Here is a 19,861-nt window from a genome sequence, read left to right as displayed (position 1 = left end):
CTCGTTTACAAACACAGTATGATTCAGATACAGCGCAAGGTAGGTACTTCCAAAGAAGGCCACGCCCCCAGAGAAGCCTCCGTCTTTGGCGACAGACGATTGGCTCTTTTCGCTGAAAGGCGGGACTTCCTTCGCTGCATTTCCCTGATTCAAACTCATAGTACTGCGCGTCTTGTTATTAAGGTCTTTGGTTCCAAGTCGCTTGTGTTGGATGTCTCAGTTTACGATGACGTCACTCCAGCAGTTATAGTTTATATCGACGTTCATCATACGAACGAGACAAAATGAAATAAAAGATGTTTTATATTAAATCGTTAAAGCGGCTATCATTACACATATTGGACTGGGTCTCAGTTTCAGTCTCTAAAATGACAATTAAAATACAGGGGCTTAAAATGAACAGATCGGCCTCATAAGACGTGTGTGAGAGGACCAGTGAGGTGACATCCAAGATATTCACAAAACATCCCCATCTGTTGCGAATAAAAAACATCCAATTAAAGGGATACTTCCCCAAAATTAAAATGTAGTCATCATTAACTCACAAGCTGTTCCAAATCTGTATAAATGTCTTTGTTCTGATCAACACAGAGGGAGATATTTGTAATAATGCTTATAGCTGGACAGATTGTGCCCCCCATTGACTCCCAAAGAAGTCAAAAGTGCCCCAGAACTGTTTGCTGTCCTCAATTCTTCAAAATATCTTCTTTTTCGTTCAACATAAATAAAAATATTTTTTCCTACTATGGGAGTCAACGGTCAAGATCTGTTTGGTTATACGCATTCTTCCAAATATCTTTCTCTGTGTTCATCAGAACAAAGAAACTGATTTGGAACGACTCGAAGGTCAGTAAATGATGACAGAAATTTCATTTTGGTGAGATGTTTCCCTTTTAGCATTTTTGCACCAAAAAAGCCTTACATGTTTTAGTAGACTGATAAAACCATTCTCGCAGAAACTACCAAAGTTTGCATTGCATGAAAAAGTACAGCTACATTTCTTTTAGTTAATTAAAACCCGGTCACTGAAACGTTCGTTACATCCTATTTGACATTCGTGTGTCTTATGATTAATATTCTAAGACAAAAACAGCAATACCCAACAATGTTCACATGAAGCAATGAAGTGGGTTATATTCTGCAAAAGTCAAGGTCAACAGACAAATTTATTATTTAATATCGCTTAACAAAATAAAAATCGAATAAGCACCTGAATAGTTGTAACTTTTAACCTGTATTTCTTCCCCAAATCTATTTTGTGTCATTTGATTGTTTACATTAATGTATTTGCTAACAATGACCAACCTTCTTTTACAGCACTTACAAATCTTTGAGATTTGGAAGTATTGTTAGTTGTTTAACTATTATTTTTGTTGAAATATAGCACGACCCAGAGACGCTTCCTTGTGTAGAGCCGAGCAAAACAGGCAGTCTGACCCAAAACGGCCAATCTGTTTATTATTTTTTTGCTTTTTCTACATTTAATGATGAAAACAAGGCCCTGTACAGTTCACTTCAGCATTGAGTACAATAAGTCATTTACAATTTATACACATTGAAATATGATGCTTCAGGAGTTCTTTCTTAATGCTGAAAAACACAACCGCCCAGTCCTGTTTGAACTAGATTTGAGGAGCTTTAAAGAAAGCTTTTTGTCAACCTCTACAATTGGCCAGGTCAGACAAGGACAAAAAAAAAACGATAAAAAATACTGGACAGAAAACACCTTCAAACCATCTTTTCATATACTGCGTGTAAGTCCATCTGTGTTGAGTAAAAGCATGCTCTGAATCAAACACCAGTGGCCAGAAGTGTCAGACAACCAGCAACAAGGTGCTACAGACATTAACACATTTACACGGACATAAAAACAAATGTGTAAAGGTATTTCACATCGATATGAATTTTTTTAGCGTCCATCAAATGTCTGCTAATCATCTCTTCTGTATTCCTTTGAATTCACAGTTTTGGGATCCTTGGCGTGAGCGCAAGCACACGATAACTCAATTCTCTTATAGAGACCGAGACTTTCTGTGAAAGCCTACAGTTGAACCAGATACAGTGAATGGCCTTGTGTGAATTGCTACCAACAATTCAACATAAATCGAATACAATCCAATTTCCCCCAGTACAAATAAAACAAAAAAGGAAACGAACAAACGAAAAAAAAAGAAATAAAATTATGTCCCAGGTCAAACATGTGGCAAAGTCCAAAAACTTTCACTCGCTCTTTCGTGCCAGATTTCACCGTACTCTTTGTTCATGCTACGTATGTGTATACTTTGCGATCCTCTGGTGTTCTTGCCAAATATTCTCTCTCGATAAGTCCTTCAATACGCTTTTTAATAACAACAGGACTTGGGAGAAATCGTGCCTTTAGCTGCTGGGTGACCTGAAAATAAAAAGAGGACATGTAACATGAACATGACTGAATGTCTCCATACAATGTCAAATGTTCAAATTTTGCTGTAAGCTGGTAGGCAGTTAACTGAGGCTGCGAGAGTCATATACAACCTATTTGTATTCTTAAATAAAAAGATTTATATAAATATATAGTGCTATAGAGGACCGTACACAATTCTGTAACATTTCTGTTGCTCAGTGTCTACATTAAACATGTTAAAAACTTTATCATCATCGTATTGTTTTATTTGAAAAAAATTATCTCTGTACCTCTGCTACTAGAACATTGTGCTGCATCCTTTTTCTGGACTTCATGATGCGAACAATGGCTGCCTCAATCTCGTGTTTTCTGTCATCGTCCACCTTCTGTCGTGTCTCCTTCCTCTCAGGATCCGACTCTCCCTGTTTAGCAGCAACTGTAGGAGCAAAACACAGGCACATGAGTGACTAAAGCGTCTCTTTTATCGTTAACCCCTTCAGCCCCATGCACGTATAGTGACATGATGCGCGACGCAGATAGGTCCGCATGACACGCCAAACACATATTTTGCATTCCAGCATCCCCAGAAACGCGACCTCTGGAGGACGCAGCCAAAATCCTGTGCAGGCAGTGTCCCCGGGAACAGGCACGTCTGGTCACCTTACTGTTAAATCCATACATCAGGCATGTGATTGGCCATCATAGACCGCACCCCTGACCACGCACCACACACATATTAGCTCCGCCCTCTACACAATGATAGATATCTTCACAAAAACACTTAAAGGTACGGTAGGCCTACACGTAATGTGTGTACAAGATGAGCATGGCACTGCCTCCAACTCATTTTGAGTCATGAAAAACCCTGACAACACAAGGCTGCTCTATTTAGATTGCTTAGGACATGCAGACTAATCCCTTTCCTTGGCCAGCTATTTAAATGTCAGTACAATAGAGGTACCACATAAAAAAAAGATGGTGTTACCTGTTTGAATCTTGACTCTGTGCAGTCTGGATGTGAACTGATCGTTGACAGTGAACACATGGCCATTCTCAATCTCTTTCGATTTAGGCTCTTTAGTGAGGACGCGCTGCGTTGGCTTTCCACAGGCCAGAGACTGTAGCGCCCGCACAAGCTCTCTTTCTGGGATATCTGTCTCTTGCTGAATTTCCTGAGAAAGAGAATGGATTTAAAAGGTTAACTTGCATCACAGCTTTAACAACCATCTACATACAGAATAAACAGGACCGTTTCGGGCATCCTGGCACTAAACATAAGTACTGTACCTCAAATGTTGATTTCTCTCTGTTGTTGAAGAGCATGAGGATTGTCATCTGGAATGTGGAAACTTGCAGAATGTGTTTCCTTGCATTACAGCCTGTAACCTGAGCTCCACCCACAATATCTGACCCATCCTCCTGTAGAGAAAAGAAACCAGGATGAGGATAAAAGTGTCTAATTTTATCATCATTTTCTGTGTGACAGCTCGTAATAGGTGTATAAACCTTTTTGACTGGCCCATAAAATGTGGCATTGAGGTCTGCGGAGCCCATGTGATGCTGTAATGTGAGCTGCCTGCCGCTGTGTTTGGCCAAATAAAACCTGCATCAAAACAGCCGACAGAACAGTTTACCGAACGCAAAAACAAACATCCGCAATCGAAAACCACGACAACAAGAAGAAATACTACACAACATAACACATAAACACCTTCTGAAGACCTCGAACGCATGTCTCGGTGAAGGAGGAATGTTACATTTGGGAGTTGCAGACTGTGTGGGCCAGTATCCTGTCGTTAAGACCCTCACTGTGAGGTCAACACCACCTAAAGACACCTTTTAAAAGAAGAACAACGTCAGGCCAGGCTGTGATTCAACAGAGAGCATGTGATTTCGACCAGTTTCTTTTACCCCTGTTGTTGTAAGGTGTTGGCGAAACTCATCCATGGTCGTGTTAGATATGCTCATGTCCCTGAACATTCCTTCCAGTTTGGATGTGAACTGACAGCCACATTCTGTCTGTGGAAAGAGAAAGACAAACACGTTAGCTGGATACAAACATCATTGTGAGCTCCCCCTTTATTGTGTACAGAAGTTGCTCCTGCCTTTAACTTTGAGATCATGTTTTTCTCCGAGTCGTCAGAGACGCTCTTGTTGGTGAGAAGTCTTCGGGCAAGATGCTGCTTGTAGTAGCGCTCAAACACGTCCTTCTCTTGCATAAACCTGAACAGAACCATGGCCTTATCCAAGATGGACTCCACCTCCTGCTCTGTCAGCTTGAATAGAAACATGAAAAAATGATCCACTAGATACACTGTTTTATATTATTACGTTTACAACTGGAGTTCTGTGTGAACGCTGTTTCTCAAACTGTTAATAATATCATATTATATATATGACATAACATAGGAGAGATTTATCTGCATTGTTAGTTTTTGTTTGCTGTAACAGCAAATTTACACATTAATTTGACAACTATCCATATACATCCCACTTTGGAAGGAAACACCTCTGCGATTTTTAGTTTGTAAATAATTCTTGACAAATCGAACTCCCAACTTTCATTGTAAACTGAAAAAATATATATATTTACAAATCTCCTTTTTAGTGAACTAACCCTGTCCAAATGTCCTTTCATATGTAACTTGTAATAATGTACACAAAATTTAACATCTTTTAATAATGGGCTAAAAAATTCCTAATAGGGATGTACCGACGTCAAAATATCACTGTAAGGCAATACCTGGGTATGAAGTCTACGGTACAATATTTGCTGCGGTATTTAAAATGACAAATGATGACGTGCCATAAGCGTCCTCTTTTCTTTATCCTCTAATCACAACTGTTGCTGTGTGAGTTATAGTATGAGATGAGTCACATGACCTCAAAATACCTTTTATAAACTAAATTAATGGATCTCGACAAAGGTCACATCTATTATTTTTCCACACATTCTCTATGTTAGATCCAGAAGACCTATAGTTTCAGTCATGTGACCACGATAATATTGAGACAATTTTGCGATAACACGATATCCATAAGGTTGTTACATCCCTAGTCCCTGATGTATCCTTGAATTTATTTAACCCCTACGCCTCACATTTTCAGAAACATAAATACCGCTCGCACTTAAAATACGCTCAGAGCAGCGAGGTCCGTAAAAGCTCGGAGCAAGATATGCATTTTGTTTGTTATTTATGTGATGATAGTCAATGTCCAGTAAATGAAGGAATGCAGAAAGCGACTTACTCCTTTAACTCCTTTCTTTAGCTTGTCATCTATAAATAGCGAGAGATACTCGGGTGAACGAGAGTTGAGGTTCAGAAAATACTCAAAGTCCCCTGCGATAGTCTGCTTGAACAAGCGGTCGTTGTTAAAGGATTCTTGAAGAAAGCGATCGAACCGTGACTTGAGATCCAGGAGACCCTAAAACAAGGAATAGTAGATGACGGATTAAGGATAGGAAAAAAGGATTTGATGGTATTCTCTCTAAGGCGGTGTCATTTTTTTTGTTCCAGTACCTGGATGTAATCGACTGGGTTCTTCCCCTCTCCTTCCTCTGACACCAAAGCTTTTCCCTGCTCTCGTAGATAAGAGCTCATACATTCGCACATTGTCTTCAGGCCGTTTGGCACCCTACTGAACAATTTGTACATGCAGGCCAGATCTGGGTGCACAAACACATACACAAGAGCATTAACTACATCATATTAGATTAACAAAATGCACTTTCAATGAGAACAGATCAAATTAAGAGAGGAGACCTGGATGGAAAATCAGTCGAGGTAAGAAGTGCATCTCTGGTTTGAGAAGTTGCAGAACCAACTTGCTTTTGGACACAACTGTCTACGACCTACTTGACTTTTTTTATATTTAATATAACTTTAGCTATCCCAACTGAGGTTCCTTAATAACTAAGCTTCAATAACGTACCACCAACGTTAAACGATTTGATTAACCTTGGACGTTGTTACGAATCTGAATAGTGCACCTTCTGTCTTTCCGTTCTTGAGCATGTGCACCAGGCCGGAGTTTTCCATCTCTACGATGGTCTTCATGTGCTTAGAGATGAGCTCTCTCTCCACCACCTTCACGATCGGCTCCTCTGTGGTTTTATCCAGGCAGTGAATCACTCGTTCGATCTCCTCGTTTATCCGCGCCTCCACTTTTTTTATGTACACGCTCGCACTGTTCTCCGCTAAAAACGTCTGACTCTCCATCTGATCACGAGAAGTAAACAAGACAACAATTGACATCGGGTTGAAGAACTCAAGAAGAACGACACCCATTTTTTTTAAGAAACGGATCATAACGGTTAAAATCAAGGTAATTTCATAGTCAATCTCAAATGGTTTCAAGGCGAACAGACAAAGTGACTTTGTTTTCCATGAAACACAAAAGATGAATTTCAGTTAATTTCCTTTTGGGTGAACTATTCTTTAATTCACTTGCTGTGATGTAGAATGTTAAGCATAAATATTTTGTAATTTAGCTTTACAAACCTGGAAGAACTCGGCAGACATTTCTAAGAATGGGGCCTCAAAGTCCTCTTCATAAACCGAACGCCCTTCCAAGCCCAAAATCATCAACATCTGACAAGCGTTACGGATGGCTCCCCTATATCAAGGTAAAGACTTTTACAATCCTTGTTATGGAAGCTGATGACTTGAGAGATCCATTCAATTATAAGACACAACAATAATTAAATATAGTGAATTATTAGTCAATAAACTAATAATTTTTTGTACGGTACACTTGCTTCTTCAGTTCTGTTCACAGATTTTCGATCAGACTGAGGGCTTTGTGATGGCTCTCCAATGACTCATCTTTGCTGTCCTTAAAAGTAATGTGCCCAAGTTTTTTATGCTTCTCTAAAAACCCACCCTAAACACACGTGTCTGGACCAAACTTCACACAAACCCGCCTACTTCAGCGGGAGAGAAGCCGGATCGCATCTATACAAAACGAACATAACCGAGGAGGCAGCTGTTTCTTTATTTCTTTTAGCGTTCGCTCTGTGAAAGACGAGACAGTATGGTAAGCAAAACAAGACGACGGATGTTAAGCTGTGTTTATGTAAAAAGAAACGCACCAAGACGTGCTCTGCAGCAGGAGTACTTTCAAGATATTTCTACAAATAAATAATTTAAAATAAGGTTTCGGTGTACCCTTGCTTTGTGTTATACACGCAGTTGTTTTATCAAACTGGTATTACATTAGACAGTAGCAATAAGCAACCATTGTTAAAGGGAACTCTGCGTATAGAGAGATTCACGGCTTAATATATCAACAACGGCATTGACTTTATAAATGAGAAATGAAAAAACTGTGTAACTGTCACAGTGTTCATAAACATAGAATTTTATTGCCAAGCTCATGCTGTTCTCTTATTTTTCTATTCAACATTTTCAACTTCGTCCCCGTACACGATGATAATAATTGCAAAAAGATATCCGCACACATTACGCAGTTTTGCATTTCGACTTGTCCCAGAGATTTCAGCAACATTTTTAACTACATCAGAGATTTTATAGTTATATTTTAGGGGCTTTTTATGCCTTTAATGAAACCGTACAGTAGAGAGCCATGGGTGAAAAATAAGAGAACAGAATGAGCTTTATAATAAAAAGAGAGATTTTAAGTACAACGATGGCAAAAATAGGAGACTTAATAAAGTGTGTGCGGGCTCTTTTTCAAAATGTTTATTCTCTGTTGTGTTCTCCAGAAAGCAAATGTGAAAAAGAAATGTGATTTACTCTTTCCATTATAAATACACATTTCAATGTCAAATGGTATTTTTTATCCCCCTACGGGAGCGGTTCTCAAACCCGGTCCCCTCGCTCTCATCAGCCTTCAGAGGTTTGTTCAAGACGACCGTAATTGCCCTGCTTAGTGGGCATCACTGCATATTCTGCCATGATTCCAGTTCGTACGGAGCGTATACTTTCCACTAAGAAGGCAATAAAGAGCACAAGACGTGACACCTGCTCTAATCTCATGATTGCGGTTAAACAACTCTACACATTTCTGGAGTAAGTTTTGTCTGTCTGTGAGGGTGTGTTCTTAAGTAAAGTCAACTTCAACAGATTTTGTGTGCAGGGAATAGAGAGCAGTGAACACTGTGTAGGGATCATGTCAATTGGAACACAGTTCGTTCACGGAGCTTGTATCTAACGACCTGGGGATTTAAATCAGGCGTGTTAAACGAGAGAGAGATGCGAGAACCAGGATTGAGGACCCCTACCCAACAAGCATTGCCACTATGTGTGTGCTTAAAGACTCCGACAAGACACCCACCTGTCCACTACCTCGCCTTTCCTCTCACGGGCGATCATGTCTAGTAAAGTCTGTCTAAGATGGTCCCGGATGCAACCGTAACGAACCACCTGGTCTCTAAAGATGATGAGACCCAGGTTATAGACGTTTTCGACATTATTCTGCTGCACATACACTCGGTCCTAAGGGAAGATGGGTAGGAAAGGAGAGAGTAGATTACACACACGAACCGACCACAAATCACCAAGACAAAGCAACACTTGCAAGCACCCACCATGTACATCAAGATGTCTCTGATCATCACCATAGCAGTCTGGTGGTCATTCCAGGCTTGATTCAGTGTTTGCAAAAAGTTGTTATTCAGGGAGTTCAGCACATCCTCTCGTACCTTTGAGAGGATGACAGAAGTCAGTACACCCTCCGAAAACCTCACTTCAGCTATATCATATCATAACCAGCAGAGGAGCACTGTACACCTCATACACCTTAACCCATTCCAGGTATCGGAACATGAACTCTCATTTATCGTTCTCGTCTTCAGTAAGCTCTTACTTTGTTGATGAGATGTTCGGTAACCACTTCCCTCAGTCCCGTGTAGAGCTTCTCTCCATGTTTGTGCAGTACCATAGTGTAGGCGTTCCTGTAGAGCTCCTCGAAGCTAAGCCCACTGTTGTTCTTCCTCTGGATCTCCTGGATGGCATTCTTCAAGAGATCCCAGATGTTGTTGACATACTTTTCATCCATGGTCATCTGTGAGAGAAAGAAAAGCATTCAGGTGAAAAAGGTGTTCCATAAAAACACCACATCGTCGCAAAATGACAACCGACAGCATTTATGTTTACGGCACACTTTTCAACCCCAACATCTCACAAAAGTGTGTAAGGCTTATAAAGCAAGTAATACACATACTGTGTATAATTATACATACTGCCGTTTCTTGCTATTTGCACTACTTCCTTATTATTTCCCTGTAATTCCATATGTTAAATACTCAGTAACAGTCTGCATTACAAAGGCTATGAATGAAGGTGAAAAAGCATCTCAGAATGATTTCTAAGCGCTGAAAGCAATTTTCTGTCCCAAAGTGCCGCAGATGCAAATGTCATATACATCGGTACCATAATGTGTTTTTAAAAGCTTCCCCAAGTAAGCTTAGGCCAACAAAGTACATTTTAGACGATGAGAATATCCCAAAGCAAGTAGGCTTCTCCTACAGTTGTTCATTATGTGGCACTCTTAGCAACGTGCTATTAACTTATTCTTACGAACCTATTTTAACTTATTAATATGCACAAACGAGTGTTACGTGACGTCACATACAAAGGCAATGCGTGACGTGAAACATTTAAACAGGACGTGTGAAGACGAAAAAAGTCAAACTTCTACAACGGTTTAACATCAAATAATGTTGATTAAGGCCATTTGAGTGAATCGTTGATGCACTTTAATTGCAAAAAAGTGCGATGAAAAAGTGCGTCATCACGCATTTCTCAGTGATTATCTGTTGCTTTGAACGGGTTGGGCAGCTAACGTTAACAGGCTCAAGTTAATTGTAACTATAAAAGCGACACAAGCAGCTCCGCCTGACACTGTGACTGCGCCGTCATATAAACTCAAGGTTTTTCTCAAGGTGGTCATTTAATGTCGAGAGATTCGTGAGCAAACACAAACCGTTTATAAAGATTGGTTCACACAGGCCTGTCATTTTCAATCCCCGGTGATCAAGTGATGAACTCGCCGGCTCTGAGCGTCTCTCCGCCGATCATACTCACAGGAAAGGCTCGTATCCTCATCTTGGTGTCTTTCTTGGTGCCTCCTTTGCTGAGATTAGACATGGCGTCTTATTCCCCGCCGCTGTCTCCTTTCACATGAAAATCGTCTCCGGGCAAAGACGGGGAACATACACCGAGGCACCGTTGAGCCTCCACTCGGCCGTAATGAGTTTCACTCTTTGGTTTGTTGACAAGCCGCTCGGCGCGCTTCACTTCTCAGGTTCCTCTCAGAGATGGCGGACGGGCAAATCGCGCAACCTCTCGAAGCTGAGGTAAATCTCGCGGGATGTAGGTAATGAGGAATCACGTACATAATATTCTTATATCAATGCGTTATTATTTTATATAATAGTGTATCAATATTTAGAAAACGTAACTTTTATTTATAATTAAATGTATTGATGATCATGTTGTAAATTTTTGTAGCTTTCAAACAATTCCCGAATCGTACTTTAGGGGGCGCTCGACGGTCATAGACATATGGCCATGGGGTGACGTGTTTGTTTACGCCGGTACACGTAAATTGCTTATGAAATCAAAATGCATTTAAATGATCTTATCTGTTTGTATTGTATAATCTGTTGTAATTATATTATTTTATATTATTTATTTCCTTACTTTGTTTATGTTATGTTTCGCTTTATTTTTTGTTGTTATATTTATTTAATATGGGTCTACTGTGTTGAGCCTTTAACACCAGATTAGTTTCCTTTGTATAGTTGTTGATGCCATTTTGTTGTATTAAAAATTGTACTCAATAAAAAAACAGGGAAATTGCTTAATTGCATTTTTCTTAGATAAGTGCCTGATAACAGAAATCTGCTTTAGGAAAAAAATCTGTGATTTTTCAAAAGTATCCATATTAACCCTTACCTGTATATTAATATTATCCGTATAAATGTACACATAACTTTCTATTGTTCATTTAGCAGACGCTTTATTTAATGAGAGAGCATATTTCAGTAGATTCTTATTATCGGAAAATGCACTTACAAATCTCACACAACAAAAATGTACTTCTTATAAGAGTCAATATTTTGTATTAAAAGGCTAAGAAATGACAGAGGCATGCAAGATGATTGGTAATGTGCTCAAAAAGAGCATTTCTTGGAAAGGAAACTTTAAGGAAATGGAAATTTTGTCTTGTTGTTTGTGTTCTTCATTCTTTGAATTCTGCAATGTTGCGCACTTTTAGCATTTTTGAGTTTATGGGAAATCTGGACGCAATTCACATAGGGATGTAACGATTCACTGTACTCACGATTGGTCACGAATGACGGTTACCTTTTGACCAAAAATGGGTTGACAAATTAGAAACGAACAAGTGCCCAGTGCCCTTTTATTATTTCTTATAAAAACTGCACATTTCCTTATAAATGAAAAATGTAGTTTTATGTCAAATAACGAAAACAATCCAAAAATGTTAATTCCCGAAATTAAATAAAAATGAACAATGCATTACAAATTAATATAAGTTTATTCTTTATAATATAAACAAAGACTGTGTTTATAACAAAGAGACGACTTTTATTCGGAAACTTTGATTTTTGACGTTTTTATCAGCATATCCACGTTTTGCTGGCATTTACTGAGATCTCTGTAAAGCAAGTTTGCAGTGAAAACAGCGACCACTGCTGTTCAAAACATGCATCGTTATTGGTTTAACATTCAATCGACTTGAATCATCACATATTTAAATCAACTTTTATCCGGCTCACGGTGAAACATTACATCTCTAACTTCACAGCTACCTCTCATTGTCATACGAGGTACATTGAGCAGTACATTTTTATTCCCATGAGCATCCTTAGGGGAATTGTGATCAAAGAAGCTGTTCCATTATGTATATTATTTATGAGCATTAATATATATATATATATATATATATATATATATATATATCTGTAGTGTACCTCAAGCATCCGTGTTTTGTTGTATTTAATAAAATTTGTATTACCATAATTTAACAACAAATATCATGTTCAAACTATATGCTCAGTTTTCAAAGAGGCTTTTATTTATATATCAGAAGAAGTTAACACATGCACATTTCTAAAAATGTCCACATGGGAATTGATCAGAGGAAATGAAATTGTAATTCTATATCAGGTATCCGATTCCTAACCTTCTGATTAAATGAAATAGATTTTTGTTTCCTAATCCCGGCCACAATAAACACAACTTTCTGTTTTGTAGCGACACTTCTTTAATTTTCAAAAAATCCTTACATCCAGGAATTGTCTGTCCAGTTTGTTCAAACGAAACGACACTTTCTTGCATTTCACTTTTATTAGGCCTTCCATCACAATGAAGAACCCTGTGCACATTGAAGCTTTTTCAAGTGTATAAGTGAACTAATGTTACGATCGAATTAACAGAATAAAAGTGCTACCGTGGTTTTGAGACTTTTTGGGTCAACCGTAAGAGATAAAAACAAACAGATGTAAATAAGTAATGTTAGCCATTCAGAGCGCTGTGTCTGTCACTGACACCAAACAGTCCAGTCACTCAATAGTAGGGCTCAGAAAGCCCGTATCTCCACCGGTACTTGACACAAGACAGACCCACGTGTACAGACACCCGATCTGAACCCCGTAGCGGGACTGACAGCTCATCGGACGAGTTCGTGTGATGAATTGAGTTTCTTCAGCCGGATGAAGTCGAGAAAACAAATCTGTAAATGGAGTCAGAGTAGCGAGGTCAGGTGTATTATGAATGTGTGGTCGGACTGACCTAAAACGCGGTGTAAAAGAATGGGACTGCGGTCAACCACATTACTGAACCTCCCTTCTCGTCCAAGTAAACATCCTTTCGCAGGGTTGTTTATTTCTATTCTTCCCGACATTGAGACCTCACGAGTCTGTCTCGGCTATCTCGCCGAGTTCACAGGCGGGCCGGTCCGGCAGATGCTCAGCCATCGCAGGTCGATTTGTGTAAATGTCATCCACAGGCAACAAAAAAGTCACCGTCTTGACTTTGCCTCTGAAATGGTAAATGTTATATTTAGCACATGATATTTTAGCTGCTACAACATTTTGAAGTGAGATAAAGGCTGAAGCTCAACTCGCCTGTTTTTGTTGCCATATTCCTGAAAGGAGTGTCTGTTGGTTAATTTGTCAATGTCCGGTTTAGCGTAAGCACTAGAAGGACGACCATGTAAACCGTCATGAAGTCGGGCCCATTTATTGTTATTTATAGTCTCCTCATATCGCCTTGGTATGTGTAAAATCTCATTCTTTCGAGGGGCGTTCATGATATTGGAAGAGATGGAGTATCGCCGCACGGTCATTACAATGTTTTCTGTGGGAAGAAAACAAGAATATATTTATTATTTTCATAAATACATAAAGGCCGTGTAAACAGCATGGTTTCACGTGTTTCTTTTAAAATAAAATGACACTAATGCAATACTTTGTTGTATTCAAGCATCCCAAATGTATTCACAATTTGCCTGGAATTTGCCAAAATCTACAATATATCCTGAGTTCTCACACTATATAGCTGAAATGTGTAAAATATAGAATAGTATAATACAATAGTATAGTAAAATGTACATCAAAATAATAGCGAATTGTACCGTGTTAATGTCGTGTAAACATCACCACAAAACCAAGTAATATCAATGCTGGGTTATTTTCAAACCAGCATTGGGTCAAAAAGTGATGAACCCAACCGTTGGGTTAAATTAACCCAGTAAATTGTTTTTATTTGCCCCTACAAAGGGCTAAAAGAAGACAGCATAGATTAATTCACAATCCAGAGGGTTGGGTTCGTCCCTTCTTGACCCAGTTATACAACCTCCTAAAAATAGGTTCTTTGGGGTTCCACTCATAGGTTATAACGAATCAGTTTAAAACAGAGATTCATCATGCAATGAAATCCAAAAAAGAAGCAAAAACTGTTTTATTTAGTTCACTGTAAAAAAAATCCAACTTGCAAAATGTTTTAACAAAGATAAACATGTAACTTTAACACAGCATTTTTGGTTAAAGGAGTAAAATTATGCTTTTGCATATACTGAACAAATCTAGCCTTAGAAATGTTTCTAACAAATATTATTTTGCTGACAGAAGGAAGATTATTTTAGTTATTGGCCCAAATCCATCAGTAAATTTGCACAACTCACAAAAGAGAGTTTTTTGAACAAGGAATATTGTGAGAGTTTAAAGATCCCTAAGATGCCTTGCAGCATGTTCAATTCTGTGTCTTATCTGATTTCTTTTGAAGATCAGTGTTTCAGTTCTTGCTGGCTTAATATAGGCTTTAATATCATTGTTACCTTTTGAAGTTAGAGTTTTTCAACAACTGATGGTTTTTATTGTTAACATGGTTTCTTTGTTCAATGTTGAAGTGTAAGTGCATTACACAACAGGATTCAACACAAACTGTTACACAGTTATTTGATAAAAAATTGGACTGTTTGAGGCAGACATTTTAAAATAATCCATCTATATTCTCTATTAATGTGCAACCAACAAAATATTTTGTACAGTTATTCATCAGGTTAACTTGACGATGTTGTGACAATTTATGATTTAACTTATTTTTTAAAGTTGGGTGGACTTTATTGTATGTTGAGTTAACTCAGAAACGTACTTGTGATATATTGTCTTATTATTTTAAGTTGACTCAAAATGTTTTTTTTGCAGTGTTTGGTTTGTAAATGTTAAACTAACTTTATTCATGTGACAACGTAGTTAAAGATACATTTGAATCTATTTTTTTATTGTAGTAAAACAACAAAAACAATAAGTCCCACTTATCAATTTGAGATCTTTATTGAGACTAGATGCCTATAAAGTACACTGTAGAAAAAATGAGCCAACGTAAAAAAATTAGCAACCTGATGCAGGAAGACTTTTGTATTAACTCAATGTATATTATTTAATTCTTTAAAGTAATGAAACTTTGTTTAGCCAACTTAAATTTGTTTGTTTATGTAATGCTGATTGTCTTGTTTTTACAAGATTTTATTGTCACATCAATTACTGTTGCAATTAATAAATTTCTGATGTGTGGATTAAAAAATGTTAAATTAACCAAATGAATAAGTCCTTAAATACTGTTAAATATAAAAAGTTACTTGTCTTTTACCACGATTGTAGAAGTGTTCTGCCTCAAACATATCCAAAGCTTAATCTAATAACTGTTTAAACAGTTTGTGTTGAGTGTTTATATACAGGCTTTGAAATTGTGTCATGCCCTTAAACCTCAACATTGAACACACAAATCTCAACCATGGTAACAATCACAAACCATCATTCACTAAAATAACTCTAAACCTGCAGATAACAAACAGTAACAACGATATTAAAGCATAAATGAAGCCAGCAATATTAAAACACTAATCTTTAAAAGAAAAACTAATAAGAAACACCGAATTGAACATGCTGCAATTTATCTTGGGAACTTTCAAACTCTTGCGATATTGCTTGTTCAGAATACTCTGTTTTATAAGTTGGGCAAACTTTCTGAAGCATTTTGTCCAAGAACTTTAGAAACTAGTCAACAAAATCCTATTTGTTAGAGACATGTTTAGGCAAAAAATTGTTCAGTATATGCAAAACAATCATTTAACTCATTCAACTAAAAATGCTATGTTCAAGTTACTTGTTTACCCATGTAGGAGCAAGTTTGATTTCTCAGTGTAAACCAACTGTTTTTCATCCCAATATGCATGAAACCCCGTCACATTCTTAATAAAGTTATGCAGTAATGCGATAGTATTATTGTACCTTTGAACTGTCCTTCAAGTACCGGTGCAGACAAATTCCGCCGCAGGTGGCCGTGGATCGACATTTCTTGCGCTCCGTCTTGGCTGGAAGATACCGACTTGAGTGAGTCCGATGCTGGCCGATCGAGCTGCCCGCGAAGCGCTTTGTTTTCACCCTCCAGCTGTCTGATCTCCCTCTGCATGTCCGAGATCGCCTGCGCTAAACGGTGTCCTTTCTCCATGCCGCTGAAGAGACTTCCAGACGCACCTGCCGCTCATCCGAGTCCTCCTTATACCAGACTGGACCTCTCCCGGAGTGCCTTTCAATCTCAGTCCAAATCTTGTCCCGGGGAGATTATGTCGCCTTTCACCACTTATACAGCCGAAAGGGTTCATGCGGATGGCCTTTCGGGACATTGGATGATGTTTTATTAATCACCAACGGAGAATTGAGTTTCGTTTTTTTTCCAACTCTGCTCGACTTGTGCATACAAGCGAAATACTCTTCCACAGATAAAATCATCGTACGCATGCGACACATGGCCAAGTGAACATCTCGGTCCTTTCTGTGAGAAAACAAAGGCTATTAACTTGTCATCGGACAGAGATGAAGATCCAGTGGTAACTGATGCGCCTCCCCAAAAGCTTAAAACATTTATCAGGTCAGTTAACGAATAGCAGCAAATCTAGGACGGAAAAATCCCCGCAGGAAATAATGTTTCATTTAAACATTTAACAGATATAGATGAAGCAGATTTTGACCTTTAGCTGTCCATTCAAGTTGAGATCCACAGGTCACGTCTTCTATTCGAACATGTAATGCGTAACACATCCAGTTTTTAACTGGACGGCAGTCGAGACTTACATTTATGCATTTGGCAGACGCTTTTATCCAAAGCGATTTACATTGCTTTATCCTATACATTTTACATAGGTATTTGCAGTCCCCTGGGATCGAACCCACAACCTTGCGTTGTTCTCTTACCACTGAGCTACAGGAAAGCTAAAAACAGTGAAATTTGGAAGGTTGAAAATTTAAAAGCAACATCAAGAATACAAATATATGCTGGTTTACTTGTGTTCAATACACGTGTTGACACACAAATTAATGTGGATAACATGTCGAGGAAATGAAGAGTTTGGTCTGCAAAATGAGACAAAAAATCATGTTTTTTATTGTGCATGCAAATTAATAGCAATCAAACGCCAGTTGGTTTGTTTTGATTTAAAAACTAATAACTAAAAAAACACAACAAACTCACAGAATAAAAACATGATAAAATAATAACATTTTGAAACCAAACTTTTTCAAATATTCGTATACATTTGTACATGTTTAAAAAAAGATCAAAACCATCAAGGGACACCAAGCACTCATTTTGTAATTGCCTGCAATTAAAACTCAAGAAATGTTGTGTTACCTTTTTCATGGTTTCCAATGAACGTGTAACCTGCCAAATTAGCATGAAATAAAGGTTAAGGATGCAAAGGCATGAGAAAAGGGAATAGTCTACTGTGTTTGATTCTAACAAATAATAACTTTTTAAAGGATAAACGTCAAATGATAGTACAACAATGCCATACAATGGGGAAAATTACCACAAATGCCCTGATATGCAGTACATAAACACAACATGTCTCAGAATGCATTGCCATTTTTCACAAAGAAATGTCATGCATCTCTTTCTACACATAAGCAAAAAAGAAAGGTGCTATATGATCTCCATTTTACCTTATACATAATACCTAAGGTGAGTGAGCTAAATGAATATAGATAATACTTTTGACTTCCCTATCACCTCATTCAGATTTGAACATTTTTTGGCCAAATTGTGTAGAACACAACAACATACTCATTTGGTTTAAATTGTTTGAGAAATATTATCTTAACAATCATTACCTTAATGCAGTGATATTTTTAATGCAGGCCAAGAGAGACATTAGATTCTCTAGTGTGCACACTAGACTGTGAATTATGCATGCGGTTGTCTGTGTGGGAGAGAAATCCTATCACCCAAACATTGGCCTCCTATCCGTAGCTTAGTGTGACTGAATGTGTGCGTGGTTGTGATGACAACCAATAAAACACAATATGTTAGTTGTGTGTTTTATGATGTGACTGGTTGCTAAGTTGTAACAGTACTGCACTATACTCTCTTGAGTTATTAGTGTTTGGCTAAGATGTCTCTCAGGGCTGGATTACTTTTACCACTTTTCTTGTTTGCTATGTGATAATTAAAGGGATACTTCACCTAAAAATGAAAATTCAGAAATCATTTACTCACCTTCGAGTTGTTCCAAATCTGTATAAATGTCTTTGTTCTGATCAACACAGAGAAATATATTTGGATGAATGCTTATAACCAAACAAATCTCGCCCCCCATCGACTCCCATCAATGGGGGGCATCACATTCATTTGAAAAAGAAAATGACCCACATTGATAAGCCATTTACTATCAACGCTGTATTATTTCATGATAAAAATATCATATCAATATATTCATTTTTAATTTCACTGGAATTTAAAATTCAGTCATAGACTCAATTGTTCATACTGTATATATGGTCTAGGCCTAAGTGCTACTTTAACACTAACACATTAAAAACGGGTTATTTTTATTGATGTGAAGTGAGTGACCTATTACATGAAACATTAAACACATAAATGGACACAAAGTCGGCCTTTCCTCCCTTTGATCACAAGATGGCACTAGTGTGCACCATTTTGAAAAGCTTTGAGTAATGAAACATTGTACGATATACTTGAGGGGAAAGACTCAATGCTTCACAAATTTCATTTCACCATCGCTACTTAATGCAGCTTTATTGAGATAAACAGGCAGGTGGTCAGGGCGGCCAGCAAACAAACATAAACAAGGTCACAGGCGATGGTCGGGGCAGGCAGCAGAGGTTCACCAAACAAGCACATCCAAAAATCAAACCACAACTAATCCAATAGAGAAATGCTGAAAAGGTTGTGATACTTAACATGACTTCCCATGAATGAAAGAACAAACCAGGTTTATGTAGACAGAAGTAACAAGCTAAACTAGACACAGGTGAGAATGATCAACTTAATGAGTCCAGCAGTGGATTATGGGAAGTGTAGTGTGTAACGGTGGCAGTCCGGGTGATGGGAAGAGTGCCCTCTTGTGGATCTGGTGATGGTGACAGTACTAACACATCCAGGAACATGAACAACAGGCAATCTACACCCCTGTTTTCAAAATACTATTTTCCTCTGCCTCAGTGGTAAGAGCGTGGCGCAAACAATTCCAGGGTCATGGGTTCGATCCCAGGGATTGGACATACTATTAATTTCTAACCCACTCCTTACCCCTAATCATAACTTAACCCCTGCACTACGGGCACGGCTGGTCTGGGAAGAAAAATCTGCATTCGGGTTGCATGCATTCACATTTATAATATGTCCGTCTGAGCAACCCAAGCATCCGTTCCGGCCCACAGGGAAAACTCCCGGAACGCCAGATGGCCAGTCCACCCCTGACTACGGGAAACTATGTTTATAAGATTGGTGTTTAAAACCTCTAACCCAGTTCTTAGACTGAAACATGTGGACAAAACATGTGACAAAAGTCTTTTGTCTGTTCATTACTCATCGGCGATGACAGATGCAGCGATCACACATTACCGCCTCACAACACCTTTTCACAGAGGCTGAAGAGCTCAGGAATTATCTGTGGCTTGTGTTTCAA

The 19,861-nt window shown here is 38.3% G+C and overlaps 1 protein-coding gene across 3 annotated transcripts; it reads right to left on the bottom strand.

Moving 5' to 3' along the window:
• Nucleotides 1-1,426: 1,426 nt before the first annotated feature.
• On the bottom strand, nt 1,427-10,678 carry cul3b (cullin 3b). Of its 3 annotated transcripts, none has more exons than XM_056757157.1 (16): nt 10,432-10,678; nt 9,212-9,409; nt 8,934-9,047; nt 8,681-8,841; nt 6,886-7,000; nt 6,375-6,603; nt 5,905-6,050; nt 5,633-5,809; nt 4,489-4,659; nt 4,295-4,402; nt 4,095-4,219; nt 3,890-3,986; nt 3,671-3,802; nt 3,369-3,555; nt 2,674-2,819; nt 1,427-2,392 (listed from the first exon to the last, which is right to left on the bottom strand). In XM_056757157.1, exons 1-16 carry the CDS (start codon nt 10,492-10,494, stop codon nt 2,261-2,263), a joined length of 2,301 nt encoding a protein of 766 aa, XP_056613135.1. In that variant the 5' UTR covers nt 10,495-10,678; the 3' UTR covers nt 1,427-2,260. The 3 variants fall into 3 exon arrangements, with proteins under 3 accessions (XP_056613135.1, XP_056613136.1, XP_056613134.1); XM_056757158.1 differs by having other exon boundaries at nt 10,331-10,465; XM_056757156.1 differs by having other exon boundaries at nt 3,671-3,986.
• Between the last annotated feature and the right edge of the window lie 9,183 nt (nt 10,679-19,861).

The sequence above is a fragment of the Triplophysa dalaica genome, chromosome 9, assembly GCF_015846415.1.
Source record: "Triplophysa dalaica isolate WHDGS20190420 chromosome 9, ASM1584641v1, whole genome shotgun sequence".
NCBI lineage: Eukaryota > Metazoa > Chordata > Actinopteri > Cypriniformes > Nemacheilidae > Triplophysa > Triplophysa dalaica.
Note: the sequence above shows the minus strand (reverse complement) of the source record. Positions and strands in the feature narration are given on the sequence as shown.

Bases quoted from the DNA above. Each gene is read 5' to 3' on its own strand.
- cul3b (XM_056757156.1), bottom strand. From the start codon at position 10,494: ATGTCTAATCTCAGCAAAGGAGGCACCAAGAAAGACACCAAGATGAGG. The intron at 7,001-8,680 runs GTGGGTGTCTTG...ACCTTGATATAG, and splicing joins AAAGGCGAGGTAGTGGACAG to GGGAGCCATCCGTAACGCTT. The intron at 4,220-4,294 runs GTAAAAGAAACT...TTCTTTTAAAAG, and splicing joins AACACCTTACAACAACAGGG to GTGTCTTTAGGTGGTGTTGA.